General features: G+C 47.5%; 1 protein-coding gene across 1 annotated transcript in view; it reads right to left on the bottom strand.

The window, feature by feature from the left end:
* Positions 1–4,127: 4,127 nt before the first annotated feature.
* MICOS10 (mitochondrial contact site and cristae organizing system subunit 10) overlaps positions 4,128–17,677 on the bottom strand; it is a 29,918-nt gene continuing 16,368 nt past the window's right edge. Inside the window, exons 2-4 of the mRNA XM_045782246.2 lie at positions 7,766–7,813; positions 6,615–6,724; positions 4,128–4,378 (exon numbers count right to left, since the gene is read on the bottom strand). Coding sequence (XP_045638202.1) covers positions 4,364–4,378; positions 6,615–6,724; positions 7,766–7,813 — 173 coding nt within the window. The 3' untranslated portion in view covers positions 4,128–4,363. The remainder of the gene's footprint in view (positions 4,379–6,614; positions 6,725–7,765; positions 7,814–17,677) is intronic.

Raw genomic sequence — 17,677 nt, forward strand, 5'->3', positions numbered from 1 at the left:
TAGCTGTTTGTCCTTGGGCATGTTAATTTATCCTTTCCCAATCTGTTTCCTCATCTATAAAAGAGGATAAGAGTACTTCTCTCATAGAGAGTTACAAAAATGAAGCATCACGACATACATAAAGCCTAAGAACAGTAACCGGCAACAAGCATGTGCCCCATAAATCCTATTTATTATATATTCACTCGAAGTGATCAAATTAAGTTCTGCCTGACTCAGACTGGCTGGACCAGGAAGAGGGAAAGATGACGTGGCTGGCAGTTGATAATAAGCTCCTTTTTCTCGTCCCAGTTTCTTCCCTATTAAAGACTCTTCTGCCCACTCGCGAATTCCTCCAAGAATTCTTGACATCGCCTTCCCCCACTTACATCTCCTGGCTCCGAGCTCCGAAGTGAGGATCGCACAATTGAAGCCAATTATCCTGAATACAAACGTTCACTAGCGGTGCTGTTTCCCACCACGCCCGAAGCTCCGCGAGGAGGTCACGTTCCCGTTCTATTTCCTTCGTGTCCCCTGTCCCCCTGCCCCTGCTGCGTACTGTGTGCTCAGCGAGTAACTGAGTTTTAGCTCGGGTCGTGTCGGAAGGGGAGATGCCACAGTGGCTGTACGCGTGCGCATCTCAATGGAGCAGAGAGAAAACAAATGGCGTTCATACTCATGAAGATGCAGTGTTTGCTAACTACTTCTAGTTTATTACAAGAAACTCCTTTGAGACATCCATGCTCTCTCGCTCAGCTCTTGCTCATTTAGACTCTAAGAACCAGACTCCTTGAGCCCAAGGATCATGCCCTTTCTGTTCTAGAACAGTCCTCTACCCCCCCCCTTAGTAATACCACATACTCCATTCCGATTCAAAGAGCAACAACCCCTTTTTAATACTTGTGTTAGCGCATATATTTGACTCTCGAAGCCTATAAAGGTAGGAATTCTTTCCCCCCCCTCTACAGAGAAGGGAGTTATTCAGCGAGTAAGTGGTGGAATGGGAACTTGGGCCCAGCTCCTCTGACTCCAAATCCCATGCTCTTTCCCGTATAGTCTTCCGACCTCTTCCTTGCTCCCCACCGGTCCTCTTCCTTCGAGGAACTTTCTGGCTGTAAAGGTGATCACTGCCTCTCACACAGGCTCCACACAGACGCTGCTCAGCGAACGCAGGAGCCTCCAGCCCACTCCTGCCCAGGTCGGTGTTCACCCCGACCTCATCCTTTGGTGTCTGAGGGGAAGCGGGGCTTGCAGCACACTTAAAGAAAAAAGTGGCGATAGCTTCCAGATGAGCTTGTTATTCTAAACTTAACATTCCTTTTGGTACTTAGAATTTCCACTTTCTCCCTTCCACCCTTTCGCATTTATGTAATTAGAAAGCATGCAACAGGCAACTTGTTTGTGTCTCCGGACCACTCAGGATGAAGGCTGTTCCAGCCCCATGGAGCACATCCTTGCGGAAATACTTTGCAGAGTTTATTTGGACAGGTTCAAAAATAGTCCTTCAACAATACAATCAGATTGAACCACGACAAGTAAAATGTAATTATGGCTTGGTTACATTAAAAAAAAAATGTAAACAGTGAGGCTTGGGAAAACTAAAAGCAAATCTACATAGATATCTCCTTCATTCCCAATCTCTGCGTTTCCTCTAAGCATGATTTCAAGACTGCGCCCTGGGATCTTCTGAAATGGATGAGAGGGGATGACACTCAGTTAAGGAGACAGCTCAACAGAGTGCGTTCTGAGGCCATTTCTCAGAACAAATGCCTACTTCTGCATAAGGCGAACGCAGCCTGATAAAGGCTCCCCCAGTGGGTGCTTGGAATGCCAAAGCCATTCACCTAAATGAGTTCAAAATACATATTGTTCTGGGCCAAATTATACAGTGTCAAGCTCAGACTGTATGAATTTATATATGTTGGCAGAGCAGGCCACTTTCGGGGCGCCACAGCCTTCTCCTAGTATCCTGTGCCCAGTTGGGTTCCCATCACTCTCTCCCCAAACCCACGAATTTCCTTGTATTTGGTTCCAGAAGGGCAGACAAGAGGCAAAGTCAAAGTTTCACAGCCCCACAAGGGAAAAGAGCCCCGGAGGACTTGAATTTCTAATGAAACTTAAAGTAGAACAGAATGTGTGTCTTTGATTTGAGATGGGGGCAGGGAGTGGGGACAAGACTGAGCACTGTGCTTCGGGCCAGTCTCTGCTAAGAGCTACAAGGCAGGAATACAAAGTGCTCTGGAATTAAAGCAAACAGCCAATGCTTCCTTTGGCTGGCCTTTGCCCGAATCATTCCCTCACAGAGCCGACCAGTTTCTCAAACACAGAAGTGGCGTTTCAAAGATGCTGGGCAAAGGGACCCTCCACACATCATGCCCAAGCCAGTAACCAAAGCGAGATAGGGAAGCCTGCTTCCAGTGTCCATTTCCACTCCGTAGTCTTCGGACACTACCCAGAGAAGCAGAGCGCACGCTGTGTTTTCTGTTTTCTTTTTTGGAAAGGGACCTGTTATTCTTCTCTCTGCCTGAATAAAGACAGAAAAATTGGAGGGAAATAATAACTTTTAAAGCAAATATGAAGACGAGAGTAAGGGATGAAACAGGTTGCAAAGGTATTTTTTCTTTTAATGATACGGGTTGTCTTGATCACAGAATGAAGGGGGCAGAGTGAAAAACTGCAGAATGGCTCTGGGGAGCCACGGCTGTGACTTCTAGTCCTGGGATCAGGCCCACTTTGGGTTTTAAGGGATTCAAATCAACAAAAAGGCCCAGAGAGCAGAAGAGTCTGGACAGTTTGCAGGGCAGAGAGCCACTGCTGTCTGTTCTGGTCCAGAGCTGAGCAACCCTTTCTGGAAAGAGGGGTGGGGTGAAGGATGACGGAGGGAAAAAAGAGAACTTCTACCCAGAATCTACTCATTACGATACTTGCAGGAACCGTCTAATCAATGTTCCAGAACTGGAGTCAGACACTATTCCTCCCCAGTGCCTGGCCTCACCCTCCACACCTCTCCTGGCCCCTGTGGACCTCCTTGTCATTCCCCAATGACCACATGCACTGCGTGACCCTGTGCCTTCACATAAGCACCTTCCGGCTCTTCCTCGTCTGGCTCGAGTGTCCCTGTCAACTTCAAGTACCGGTCCATGGTATCCCTCCTCCACCAGGCCATCTGCTCCTTCTCCTTGGTTCTCACTGCACGTCTCCTACACCCCTCCGCTTCCCCCTCCGCTTAGGTGTCAAGAGTCTGCAGGCCCAGCTTTCCAGCACACTCTAAGCAGCTCGAGGGCAGGGGCTGTGTCTTACCTTTCCGTCTTTCTCTGTGGCCTGGAACAGTGCCTGGCTCACATGAGATGCTCAACCCACATGCACAGGATAAAGGGCCCAGTGGAATCAAGCTCTGCCCATCCTCATGTTATTACAGAGAGAGAAACACCACAGGAAAGACTGAGCCTCCTGCGGGTTTCCGTACACTTTCAAGAGAATTTGCCACACTATTACTTCTGCGTCCAGCCTCCCTGGTTCCAAGTGTAGTGGAATTCTTCCTTTGGTCTCACATGTTTCACTCCCCAGTGAAGCCGAAGGAATAAACTCACAGACGGGTGTGCACCTTCAGCTGCTGCGTGAAGATAAAATCACCCCAAACGTGGCCTTCCAGCCAGCTGGGTGGGTATGCCACGAGCTCTCCCCCCCAACACGAAGCCCCCCGAGGTGAAGCCTGGGCTGTGTCCGGCCCCACGAAGCTGCAGGGAACCGTGACGCGGGTGGAGTGAGCCCTCGACGCAGCCCGCATGCTCCCCCGTCCACACAGCCGGCCGGCCGGCCTCGTGCAGCAGGCACGGCTGAAACGTGTCCCACCGGGGCTATGGTAAGGGCGACACGCGGATCTTACAGAGCTGTTACGGCAAGACAAGGCTCCTCAAGGCGTCTGTCACCGTCAGCTCACAACACGGCAGCCGCCTCCGACACCACCTGAGGGACGTGGAAGCAGCTCCGAACACGACCCGTCAGGGGACGAGGGGGCGGGACGCGCAACGGCTGTGGTTTCGGGAAGGCTCTGTGAGGCGGGGACCAGGAGGTTACAGCGACTGGCAGTTCAAACACAGTCTTCCTGAGGCTCAAAGACCCAAGGCAAAGAAACGCAGGCGATGCACTGGGCTGCCTATTTTTAATTTATTTCTTTTAAGACCACCTCCTTGCAATTTCCAGAGAGAAAATACAAAACAAGAAACAGACTTCGTTTCCAATACATAAACAGTGCACTGGAGTTTAAAGCGATACTGATAACATTGTTACAGAAGAATGTCGGCTTACTCCAGGGCACGGCAGTATTCCTGAGGAATAAACATGAGTTCTCTTCTCCTCCCACTGGGATGTTCTCAGGTGTAAGTCACTGCTCCGGCTCCTGCGAAGTGAGGACACTCTGGTGAGAAGCGTGCACACGGCACTTGGACAACCATCTCCGACCCACCGAACCCATGCGCCCCAAACCTTGACACCCTGTTTCCTTTACGACAGTCTCCTGGGAGAGCTGTGAACACCCCCCACCCAGGGCCTCAAGAGTGGCTCCCTAATCTTGGGGGGAGCACTCGACAGTCAGTATCCGGACCACTGTTCCTAAAACTCAGAAAACGGCTGTCTCACAGGTGAGAGGACGCGGCGCGGCTCTGGGACCCAACAGCCGACCACCGCCGGTACGACCGCGTCCTCGCCTGCTGAAGGAGGGCAAGGAAAAGCTCTCCCGCTCACGTACTGGGAGGGAGGTCTCGAGAAAGAACAGGAAGGCAAGGCACCCAGGAGGGCCCCCAGAGCGCAGCAGGCCCTCGGCAGGCAACGACCGTGCGACGACTACCTTGGAAGAGCCCTGCGCTGTGCTGCTCTCCGCAGAGAATGGAGGGTGACCACACAGAGGCACAGACTCAAGTCCACACACGGTTACAAGGCCACTCTGGAGCAGTACACACACGGCTGTTAAAAAGGAACGGTATTTTCCACAGCAGCTCCCAGCCATGAAATGCAGAACACGCACAGAGTCACCCCTGAGCCACTGTCCGCGACAACTCAGTCTGGAACAATGAAAACATTCTGAGCAATTAGAAGACCTGAAGCTCCTCTCCCCAAATCCAGCCGCGGTGCCAAGAAAGCAAAGGACCAGGGAGCGGCGGAAACTGCCCGTCGCCAGCTCTGGTGCCACGCGGCTGCGCCTCTTCTTGTCCCTGTGAGGGCCTCTCGGGCTCCGGCGCAGGGACGGTCACTAGCGCGGAGGGCGGCGGGAGGGTGGCCCGGCTCCCGGGCCGGACAGCTCCCCCTGCTCCCAGGCCTCTCGGGCACGCGCGGGCGGGGGGCCCGGCAGGCAGCGGGCGGTCTGAGCGGGTTCTAAGAGAGAGGCTACTGAGCTGTGGTGGGGACCATCGTTTGAGATTTGGTGACCCTTGCGGCTCCAGCTTTTGACCAGAATGGGGACGCTTGACAGTAGCACATCTTCTGCTCTACTTGTGATTTCGGTGGCAAGATGGGGGAGTCAATCACCCTTTCCGGGCTGGCCTCGACTATGACCGCCAACGTTCCTATCAATCTAGCGCCTCGCAGCGTAAAATCATCTTCACACTGAACTCCCACAGCAACCATGCAGGCGGGAATTCTTACCCTCATTTTACAGACAGAAGCCAGAACCTCAGAAGTGAAAAACTCAAGATCACACGGGAGGCAAGCGGTGGGTGGCCCAGGACCCACCCTCCGGTCTCCTGGCTTCTGGGCTCTTCCCCCTCGTCCCCTGCTGCTGCTGCTGCCCAGATCACAGTGACTCTAGCTCAAGGGTGACCCAGAAAGGAGAGGGTTCTGCACCTCTTGGCAACGGGACGCTCGGCCCTGAAGCTGGTGTCGCTACAAAGACCTTGCCTCAGCGAGCCCGAGGCCACAAACACACCTAGCAGGGTAGACAGTGTACTTCACTCGGTCATTTCCTATTTATTCGAGTGTCTACTTTGGTCCTGGCCCTGGGCATACAAATATAAATACCACCCTTGTCCTTGAGCACCCAGCCTCCCACGATCCTTTCCCCCAAACCCCACGGTAATCAATCATCTAAAGTAAGGCCACGGGAAGAACCCCAGGAGACGTGGGCTACCTGCTCCCCGCTGAGGCGTGGCCCGCAGGGTCTCATCCCGTCCACATTACTACAAACCCATCTGCAGACAAGGACGCCAGCAGAATCACATGGGACTTAAGAGTCCAGAACGTACCCTCTTCAACAAAAAGCGGAAGAATGCTGAGGCCCGGCTGGAGCACGTGTGAGAGGTCAATGGGGCACTCTGCGATCGTGAACATAAGGGCTGCTTCCAGATACTTGAGACAGACCTGCTGTCCTACGACAGGCCTCCCCAGGCAGCGTCAGTTCCACCCGCTAACGTGGGAGTGTACCCGCGAGCGCACAGCCGCGCCTGAAGCTACAGCGGAAGGGACAGGCTTCAGGCACCGAAGCGGTGTCAACACCACTACAGGCCAAAGAGCGACGAGGAGCTCGGTGGTGCCACGACGACACACACCGTTTACTAATCAAATGAGCTCCAAAGAATTCCTCAGGGACTCTGGAGAAATTCTTTGTCTTTTAAAAGGGGGACAAATATCAATTCTGTACGTACTTTGACATATTTTCCGTGTAGAAGATATGGAGCCTGGAAATCATGCTGACAGTTGGAGTAGGCCATTCCCAATCCCATGCCAGAACCGAAGGCTAATGGCCACATTCTTCCTAGTGAGCACAAAAAGGAAAATCCCAATAGGGAACCAATGAGAGAAGATAAAAGCTTTTTCTTTGGCTCAAATACATTTGCTTAGGATTCAATAAATATTCAACATACACCCTACTGATGACTGCAACATGCCACACATTTCTATCGATGTTTAATCCACAGTGAAGACGAGCAAAGGGAGTCTACTACTGAATTTATTAATTCAACAAATACTTATTAAGTACCTATCCTGCTAGGTGCGAGGTCTTAACAAGTGGTGCATATGAAAACAGCAGACACGGTTGAACCTTTTAATTTTCATACATCCATTTTCATCATTTGCTCATTTTAACTAATGTCTTAGCCCTATCAGAAACAGCACTTTCAGGAAGGTGCTTGAATTTTAAATGGAATCAAGTGAATTCTGACTGCGGTAAGTCATAAAGCTTCTTTATGCCAATACGGTAAGTGATTATTTGGTATCAACACTGTGTAATATGATTCTCTGGTAATGTATGCCCTACCCATTCTTCACAGAGAGGGGTCAAAGCGACCCCTCTGGCTTCTATTCAATAACCAAACTTCAGAATTTCTTCCACAGAATGAAAGGGACATTGCTCGCCCTTTGCTCAGGAGAACTTCTGGCCAAAAAGCATGTGTATTTCTCGTCCACTTGTTTTTATGACCAGCAAGACTCACTTTCAAGTTCCTTTAGAAAAAATTATAATTAATTAGAACTATCGGAGCATGCAGATTTGGCCAAATGACTCACTGGCATAAAGTACAGGCTTTTCAGATGATATCATATTGAAGATATCAAGCACCCTGACTCAACGCCCAGGGGGAACTCTGGAGATGCCCAACCCACTTTGACCTCCTCTGAGTCCACACTGTCTGTCTAGCACCTTCGACAGTGGCCTACCTACACCCATAAACGGATGGGGTGGCAACCACGTAGCTGTGCCCTCCAGAAGTGCGCCTGCTCTGGGTGTGTGTGTGTGTGTGTGTGTGTGCACGCGCATGAGGACATTATGCTGAAAAGGTAGTAAAGCCACACTTACTTTTAAAGAAGGTAAGTGAGAAAACAAGTCCTAATCCAAAACCAGTACCTACAAAGAGGGAGGAAAAACAGGTTAAATCTTATTAACAGTAACTTAACAAAAACAAAATGAATATTTCATAAATGTGAACATCTAGAAAACAAATTTTGTCTTAAATAATTTGGTATTGAGTTGATTTTCTCATCTCAGAGGCTGTACAGATGCCTTTGGTCCTTCTGCCTGCAACAGGGGAGGGAAACTTTATTCCCAATTCCGTCTAGACAAGTCTGGCGGGGTAGGGGAGCGAGCCAAGAGACAGTTCTTGAGTCGACGCTCTGGGCCCCGCTCGCAAACAGTGTCCGGCATCTCGGGCACTCTGAGCCCTCTTCCGTAGGGTGCCGGGGCCGGGACGTCAGACTGGAAGCAACGTCAGCTGGAAGCTCCCCTTGTCGTTTTCGCACTTTGCGTGACGGCAACTTTTTGAGGAATAGGGAAAGGAGTGATCCAGAAAGTTCGCAAAGGCTGTCACAGGTCAGACACAAGTCAGAGTCCTCAGAGGGAAAGTGTTCCCTCAAAAGCCCCGAATGTGAAGATTAGTCTCCTTCCCTTGTTTTCACTCATAGGGCATCTTCAACCACTATCTTTCAAAATAAAAGAACAAATGCAAGCCTATTTTAATGGTCTGGTAGGAAAAAAAAAATTAAATACCTAATTTTCAATCAAACCTCACAGGAACCTAAGCTTGTGGGGGAAAAAGACTAGATCCTCATTTTTACCAGTATTTCTCAAACCTTGGTTATTCTAGTGCTGCCATCACAATTTTTGCTAAATCTACATTACCTTCACAATTACTTAATCATTAAAAAAAAAAAAAAGACAAGAAAATCAATGCACATATTTCATTAAATGAATTTGGCCTGAACTTAAATAATATTGGTGTAATCATAGCTTTGAGTGCTAGTTATATCTTTTTCATAAGATGTGTTAAAATGAGGGGCGCCTGGGTGGCTCAGTTGGTTAAGTGCCTGCCTTCGGCTTGGGTCATGATCCCAGGGTTCTGGGATCGAGCCCCACATCGGGCTCCTTGCTCAGTGGGCAGTCTGCTTCTCCCTCTCCCTCTGCCTCTCTCTCTCTGTCTCTCGTGAATACATACATAAAATCTTTTTAAAAATGTGTTAAAATGAATGTAGAACCATTAAAAGAATTTTTTTTTTTGGTCTGTGGTACCATTTTAGGGGGAAAAAAATCACCACCCCCGAACTATAGTGATACATGTCCCAAACTCTGAAGTCATTTTTCCATTATCGAAAAAGTTATACACACCAAGAAAGAGTGCCAAGGTCTGATTTTATATTTGTTTTTGAGACTTGACAATTGTTTTCAGACCTTTCAGAGTATTCTGAGGCTCTTCACGAAGTGTCTACTCCAGGGTCCGGCCAACCTCTTTACAATTAAGCACCACAAAAAAGTCCCGAGTCTCACTTTGCCTTAATACTTTTCCAATTTTGGCTGTTGGAATTCTGAGAGCTTCTCCGTCTAACCACGATTTTAGGCTACTGCAGTGTAAACACTCGAAGTCCTTCCCCGGTCAGCAGCCTGACCTCTCTGCTCTAGACACAGAACTTCGGCACAAGCAAGCTAAAACACGAGTTTTCATCCACCCATGCAACCAGCCAGCTGAAGGAGGCCTGAAGAAAGTATTAAGGCCACTTACTCAGAATGATTTCTGACCACTCCCCACACATATGCGGCCATGGTGTACAGGTTTCTCTCCTATGATTGCATCCTATACAAATGTGACTTTTCATTAAAAATCATGACTTTGCCCCGTCCAACAGACCCTGCATTAGGTTTAGTGCTCAACTTCAAAATGCAGTATCTCAGGGGCGCCTGGGTGGCGCAGTCGTTAAGCATCTGCCTTCGGCTCAGGGCGTGATCCCAGCGTTCTGGGATCGAGCCCCACATCAGGCTCTTTCGCTATGAGCCTGCTTCTTCCTCTCCCACTCCCCCTGCTTGTGCTCCCTCTCTCGCTGGCTCTCTCTGTCAGATGAATAAATAAAATCTTTAAAAAAACAAACAAAATGCAGTATCTCAAAATCACTCGTGTCACCCCAATGTCCATATAATTTATAACATGGTGGGAAGCCAGTCAGACCACAATAGTTAAACCTGTTCAAGGCTGACATCATCTGAAGGAAAAGGAATTAACGTTTTGGTACTTCCCATGACTACCCACCATTCTCTCCCCCTCCCTGCCCCCAAATTCTCTTTCAAACCAAACGACAATCTGATACAGTATCATCCCCCATTTTTCAGATGCACAAAATAATCTGCTCAAGGGTACTCTGTTCAGTTAGTGGTAGAGCAGTGAACGGGGCCCAGGTCTGCCAGACTCCAAAGCCACTCTACCCGCTATGTCTTGACACTGGAGTCCCCTACAATTTCAACCCCGACACAATCACTAGCTTCCAAGGGAAAACTGGAGTGTCAAGATTTCTACTGCCACTGAAGTAAGATACAGCCAAAAACCAAATTGTGCTTCCCATGCAACAGCCCCGAACGCTCAGCAACCGGGGCAGTAACAAGTCTGCACAAGGCCAAAGGGCTTGTTCAGATCCATTCCCAGACTAATCCTACTGCACACGTCACAGACAGAAGTCCACCTGGTAGGTGAGATTCAAGAGCTTCAGAGAAATTAGGGGCGCCTGGGTGGCACAGCGGTTAAGCGTCTGCCTTCGGCTCAGGGCGTGATCCCGGCGTTCTGGGATCGAGCCCCGCATCAGGCTCCTCTGCTGGGAGCCTGCTTCTTCCTCTCCCACTCCCCCTGCTTGTGGTCCCTCTCTTGCTGGCTGTCTCTATCTCTGTCGAATAAATAAATTTAAAAAAAAAATCTTAAAAAAAAAAAAAGAGCTTCAGAGAAATGAAAGCTATCACGATTGATACTCCTTGGCGAGAATCTGCTGTCGCCCAGCTTATAAAATGGCACTGGGTTCTATTTCAAAGCAACTTGCCTCACCCCCTTGCAGCTGGAAGATGAGTAAGACAGTAAATTGGTAGTAGAAAATGAGGTAAAGGATTTGGACTGGCTTACAGATTTCAAACCAGGCAATGGGATGGGGAGGTAGGCCAGTAAAAACATAATGGCTTACAATCAGAGCTTTTGGTCTTCTCCATCTGGAAGGCAATTTTTTGGCAAACAAATCAAAAGCCCAAAAGGAAAATATTTCAGCATTTTTCTTGTCCTTCTGACTCCATGCCTGTCTCTCCTATTTTTCCCCAAGGAAAGAAAGCTCTCAGAAGCTCAACTTTTCCAAGTAGTAGACCAAGAATGATGGTAAGCCACTGTTACCAGCATCACTCACCACAGAGACGAGAAATGTCTCGGCATCAATCAATGCAACACAGGAAAGCTTTACCCCAGACACTTAAGCTCAGGTATATGCCCAACACCGAGTTCTGCTCCCAGCAAAGGCACCTACCCGCACATCTGAGCTCCAAATCCCAGTTCAGACTGAGCAAAAGATGGAGGGTGCTCGACGGCCTTCAACTGGGCTGCTACCTCTTCAATTCTTAAGAGTGATTTTCCCCCCTCCATTTCTGTGTTTTTAAGACACAAAATAACAAGACTGTTCTCCTCAGAAAAAAGTAATACCGAAACTGATTTTTTCAATGCCCATGTTTTATTTAAACTTAGCTATCTCGGTTATTTGAGAGATTAGCAACGGCGGAGCCGCTGATGAGTTTTACAGGCTCAAGTTCTCACATGCTGGATTTCTTTTAAAAGGCAACATGTTGCTTCAAAGAAAGTCCCACCTGATCCGGGGACACCCACTCTGCAGCTGTTTCCACTAAAGATTGGCACCTCTAGGCCACGTTTAAACTTCATAACAATAAAACATGAAAGGTTTGTCTTACAATAAAAACAAACCAACATGGAAAAGAGAAGAGTTTTCTCCGCCTTTGGCCACTTTTTTGTGTTGTTGCATGACAAGCTCTCTTAGAGGAAAAAAGCCAAAGGAAAAAGTACAAAGCATTTTTCACCTTCCCTGGAAGCAAATATTTAACTATGAATAAAGTTTATATAACTTCGCCTTCCCCCCACTCAAGCCTGTTCTTTTGCTCTGTCTGGAATGACAAATCACCCTAAAGGAAAGAAATGCCTGATGATAGGTACACATCTTCCCCATGGCAAAGTCCACAGTTATGAGGGGAAGGAGGGGGCAAGGCAAACACACACACACACACACACACACACACCCAGAGGAGCCTTATGGAATTGACATTAGGCAAGGAGCCCATGCTCTGAAACCATTTCTTTTGGAAAGGAAAAAGAATTGGCACAAACTCTTTCAAAAAGAAAGGACTCCAAATCAATCTAATCCTGCACTTCAGTGCACGCTTAGTGCCCAAAAGGACATCATAAAGCTGGCTAGGACAGAAACACAAATTTTTAGGAAGGACCAATTCCTTAGCAGTTCATCTGATACTATTTTAATAAGAAAACAAGAACTCACTCCCACTAGCGACACATAAAATACATGTACAATATTGCCGTAGCTTATGCCCAAGCGGGTTTTGTAACAGATTTAAAAGAATAGCAACCCAAAGCAGTCCATCCGTGTACGCCTTAAGCCACGTTCTGTGTAAGGAAGGGGAGGAAATAAATATATGTTGACGGCCATTACTGTGACATGTGGACAACTTCCGGTTCCAACTTGATTTAGAAAAATCTTAGCTCTTGCCATGCCACCCAGCATAACGCTTTACTTCACTGCTGATCATTAAGAAGCAAGCATAATCGGCAAGAATTAACAAGCAGGCTACACAGTCGGATTGCAGTCTCGGGGTAGAAGTGTACTTTGGACGTGAGCCCCTACGCAGAACAAGTTGGAGCAATCCACGCTCTTGCGGAACCGACTTGGTAAAAGCCGCACTTGCCAACGGACTTGCAGGGCCAGGAGGCGGCACTCACTGTTTAGAGGGGCACAGAAAAAAAATCCTCATCAAGTCACTTAGAACTAACATTTCCAGGAAAGATCACGGGGGGGGGGGGGGGCGGGGAGACCATGGGCCCATTTTATTAATAACTTTATTATACAATATTAAGTTCTCCTTCCAGCTTATGTTTACCATTTTATTTTTATTTATTTTTGAGTTTTCATTTTTATTAAGTTTTTAATTTTAATTCCAGTATAGTTAACAGATGTCATATTAGTTTCAGGTGCACAATACAGTGGTTTCAACAATTCTCTACATTACTCAGTGCTCGCCATGAGAAGTGGACTTATATTTCACACGTTAAACAAAGCTCCTAATAAATTTATGAGCCTAATGTATAGTTATCAACGCTAAAATCTGACCTGTATCTAAAAATTAAGTAAAAATGCAAAGCAACTCCATTTTAATTTCTATAACTTATATCGAAATGTAGGAGTAAGAACTTAAGTACCACTGCGCTGGCAATTTTGTGAATATGAGAAGCTTCAGGAATCCCAAGCAAGTCTTTCAGATCCCTAGAAGCCACGTGCCAAGCAACTTTATTCATAAATGTCTGAAAGCAAACAGAAAAGTCCTAAAGCAAGGAGGGCTTTAGTCTCCCACCAAGTGGCATGGCAAGAGGACTGGTGTCATCACGAGATGGGCCCATGTCAACCACTGTTCGGCCGCTAGCTCTCTGACCGCACGTCCATTACTGAGGTCACCTGGCCTCAGCCCGCTAGGCTATAGAGTAAACACAATCTCACAGGGTTGCTGTTTCAGGAAAACGGAAGGCATCTGGAAGTGTCTGGGAAAGAACTCAAGTGGTCGTAAGTTCTGTTATTTCTCTAATCAAACTCAAAATAGGTCAAAAGTGTCATGTAATAGTTATTCCTCTATTAAAATACAACCCACTGGCTTGCCTAGGATCACACTGTGCGTGAACCATGGCTGAAAGTCACGACCTCCCCCCCAACTCTGTGTGGGGATCAGCAACTGTTTATAGGAACACCTCAGGTTTTGACAGACGTTTTTCTTAAAAACAGGGGATTCCCTCAGACTCATCGCTGACTAGAACGTTTAAAATATGATAAAAATTTTCCTGGGGCTATCTGGTGTTTCATAAAGCTCTATTCATGCTTTGAACATGGATTAATATCAAACTGATCTATTTATAATGGGCACACGTTCTTGTTCAATCAGGTTTCGATCAATGCTATTACAATCATCAAATGCATTTGTTATGACAGAACAAACAAGAATGCGCTTTTATAGAGAAGTACCCTTGGGACTGAGTTTAGTGAGAGTTACATTTCCAAGGAACATTCCTGATTTATGAAAGATGCTCAGGGCCCAATTTAGGAGGGAAAAAAAAAGTTTTAAGTCAGCTCCAAAGTGTGTTACTTAATGCTCTGAGGCAAAGACAGACTGTCCAGGTGTCCACGTGTAAATGCCAAGTCATGTGAACTACCCAAGAAAGTGGGCCGGACCAAAGACCCAGAGACTGTAAATTCAGTCTGTGTTCTCCAGCCTCTCAAAAGTCAGCATCGCTGGGGGTACGGAGGAAGCGGACACAGAAGGTGGCTACTGTGCGAGACCTCCACCCTCCTGCGGCTACCCGGACTAGACGGAGGCTGGAACGTCAGCAGGGATTTCTCGGGTGGACATCAATTCCCGGGATCCTGCTCAGAACAAGCCAGCCAGCCAGCAGAAAACAGTGAAGACAGGGAAGGGAAATGCCGAGTCATTACTGGGGTGCTCCGCTTCAAGAAAAGCCAAACTCACTACAAGGGTCCTTTTAAATGAGTGCGTGTAGCACGTGATCCAACTTCCGGAATTCTGACAGCCACACGACTTTCCAAGAATGTACAAAGGAAGAAACAGGTTTGGTACACGTTGTACTAACATATAATTAGCTAATAAATTCACATGCGGGCAGAGCATGTAGGAAAAGGAGAAAACGCTCTGAAGAGTAATTTAAGGGTGACTGAAAAAAAATGCAGAATTACTAAGTCTCAATAAACACAGTAAGACACAACGCATTACACTTACTGGGGGGGCGGGTGCAGTGGAGGTACTAACATTTACGCTGTCAGGCCCTGCATATTGTTTCTATGCATTATTTCATTTGATCCACAGAACCACCTTGTAAGGTGTACTATGATCCTGTCTCTCAGAAGAGGAAACAATTTAGTGGACCTGACTTACCCAAGTACACACAACTAAAAAAGTAGAATTCAAACCCAGGCTGTCTGACTCCAAAGTCAAGGCTCTTTCCCAGACACAGGGGTAAACTTCATGGAGGGTTGAGCAGAACAGCAGGGCAACTGGTCTAATGTTACATATGAGAACAAAGTGTTTTCTGCATTGTGGCAGGTAGTTTATGGCTATGTTACTCTTCAGTCCCTCAAGAAAACAACAGAAACCACGGAAGTCTGACTTTTCAGGAGTGGTAACAAAAACCTGAAATTACTCAGAATCAATGAGAAAGAGTCCACAACCCAAACTGGGAAGTACTTCCCTCTGTGCACTGGCTGGACATCAGATGAATCCAAATGGGCTGAGAGCTGATAAAACGAATCCAAATTCATCCAAAATGCTCAGAAGGATATCTTCCAGTGAGTCCCTTCCCTCCCCATAGCCCCAAACCTTCTAGCCCATCCCCATCAATATAATAACTGGATTCTCGCCTTTGGGAAAGGAAATATAAGAACCTGGGATATCGTGTCTAATGATAGACATGTCTATCATTACAGAGATTATGTTGTCATCTACTCCGGATTCAAATGAAAAACTCAATGGAGAAACAAGAACCAATAATTTCTCTTCCTTATACATTTACTCGAGCTGCATTTATGAGCATTTATTAAGTAGAAGGCACAGGTGTTTCTTCTTTGAAGGTGGGAATTGTTACACGGCGTTCTACTTCAGTGATAAGGTTGTGTGGACTTGGGGGTAAGACGGGTTAAATGTGAAGGAGAATACCGGTAGGTTTCTTATTAGTTGTGTGTCTCAGTCCTTGGGCAAATGATAGAACTCCTCCCAGCATCCGTTTCTTCATATGGAAATCAGGAATACTAAAAGTACCTGTGCCCGACTGGGAAACAGTGAGGATGACACAGCAGAACAAGTGTAAAAAGCCCGGAAGAACAGTGCACCGCACACTGTAACTGCCGTCCCCTTCCTCTCCCAACCAGCCAAACCATCCTGGCGGGTTAGAGAAGGGAGCGGGGAGAAGGTGGGAAGATTGTTCAAGAACAAATCAAAAGTTCAAATATTTACAAGAGTCCGGGGCTCAACACAGGTCAGAAATAAATAAGACAGAGCCTCTTCCCTGGGGAGCTTGTGATCAGGAAAGGAGAATAAGTCACGTATCCAGAAAACTAGGAGGGACCATGTTCTGCTGGTCCAGAGGAAGAGGGACACACTTAGCTGGGAAGATTTTTTTAAAATACTCAAGAGGGGCGCCTGGGTGGCGCAGTTGTTGAGCGTCTGCCTTTGGCTCAGGGCGTGATCCCGGCGTTCTGGGATCGAGCCCCACATCAGGCTCCTCCGCTGGGAGCCTGCTTCTTCCTCTCCCACTCCCCTGCTTGTGTTCCCTCTCTCGCTGGCTGTCTCTGTCTCTGGCGAATAAATAAATAAAATCTTAAAAAAAAAATACTCAAGAAAGAGGGGTCATCTGAGTTGTGCTAAAGAGTAGACTCAACAGCTACTGAGGGGCACGTGCTCCACCCAAGGCTCGTGCAGGGAAACTGTGGGGCGGGGGAGGGGGCAGCCTGTCTGAAGCATGAGGCATGTCCGGGAGAGCAGGAGATAAGGCTAGAAAGGGATGGGGCCATTCTGAAGGCCCCAAAACATGACGGCACTTAATCTAGCAGGCAGGAGGCCGTCCTAAAGAGTATTCTAAAATATGTCACCTGACCGAAGCTCTGCTTTAATAAGACTCATCTAAGGTATGTAGGATCCCTTGGAAAGGAAGAGACATTCTGTTGGCAGAATTTACAGGACGTAACAACTATGTGTATGCTGGTCTGGGGTTTGGGGGCTGCAGTGGGGCAGGTTGTCAAAGAAAATGCTGAGAACGCCTATCTGGATAACTAGAAAAACATGGGTGCTATTTAGAACATTCACCAAATAACCTTTTAATACCAAATTCCCTTTATCTAAAATACAACTGGGTTTATAAAACTGCAACATCCAGGGGCGCCTAGGTGGCTCCATCAGTTGAGGCTCAGACTCTTAATTTCGGCTCAGGTCATGATCTCGGGGTCATGGGATGGAGCCCCATGTCAGGCTCTGAGCTCAGCATGGAGTCTGCTTGTCCCTCTCCCTCTGCTCCTCCCCCCCACTCATGCTGTCTAAAATAAATAAATAAGATCCTTAAAAAAAAAAAAAGGAACCTCTACAATGTTTTCAGGAACACTGTATGGCATTAAGTGAAAAGCATTCACTAAACACTTAAGCTTCAGGAGCCCATTATCTCATTTAATCCTGACGATAAACTTCTTTTATTAGCCCCATCTTACAGGCCAAGAAATGGAGACACAGAATGGTTAAGTACCTTGCCCCAGGTCACACATCTGGGATTTGAACCCAGGCAGCCTGACTCCAAAGGCCTGGTCCTTGATCACCCCCCTCACAGATACACAAAGCTATTATAATAATTTTGACTCCCCAAAGGAAACGGAATACTTTCCCAAATTCATCCTGGCCAACACCATGCGTGAGCATTCCCTTAATCAGAGGAGCTGAGGACCTGCCCTGGGCGGCGGCTGTGCTAGGCCGGGCAGCCGGTAAGTTCACGGTCCAGTGCTGGAACTGACTGTAACCAGAAACTCGAGGTGCGAGGTACAATGACGGAAACAGGATGCACAAAAAGCACTGGGAGGATACCCAAACCATTCGGGAGGGCTAGAGAAGGGGCAAAGGAAAGGGGCTCCCAGGAGCTCCTTGGTG

Source organism: Ursus americanus, chromosome 33 (assembly GCF_024610735.1).
Source record: "Ursus americanus isolate L20-20 chromosome 33, mUrsAme1.1.p, whole genome shotgun sequence".
In the NCBI taxonomy this organism is placed as follows: domain Eukaryota; kingdom Metazoa; phylum Chordata; class Mammalia; order Carnivora; family Ursidae; genus Ursus; species Ursus americanus.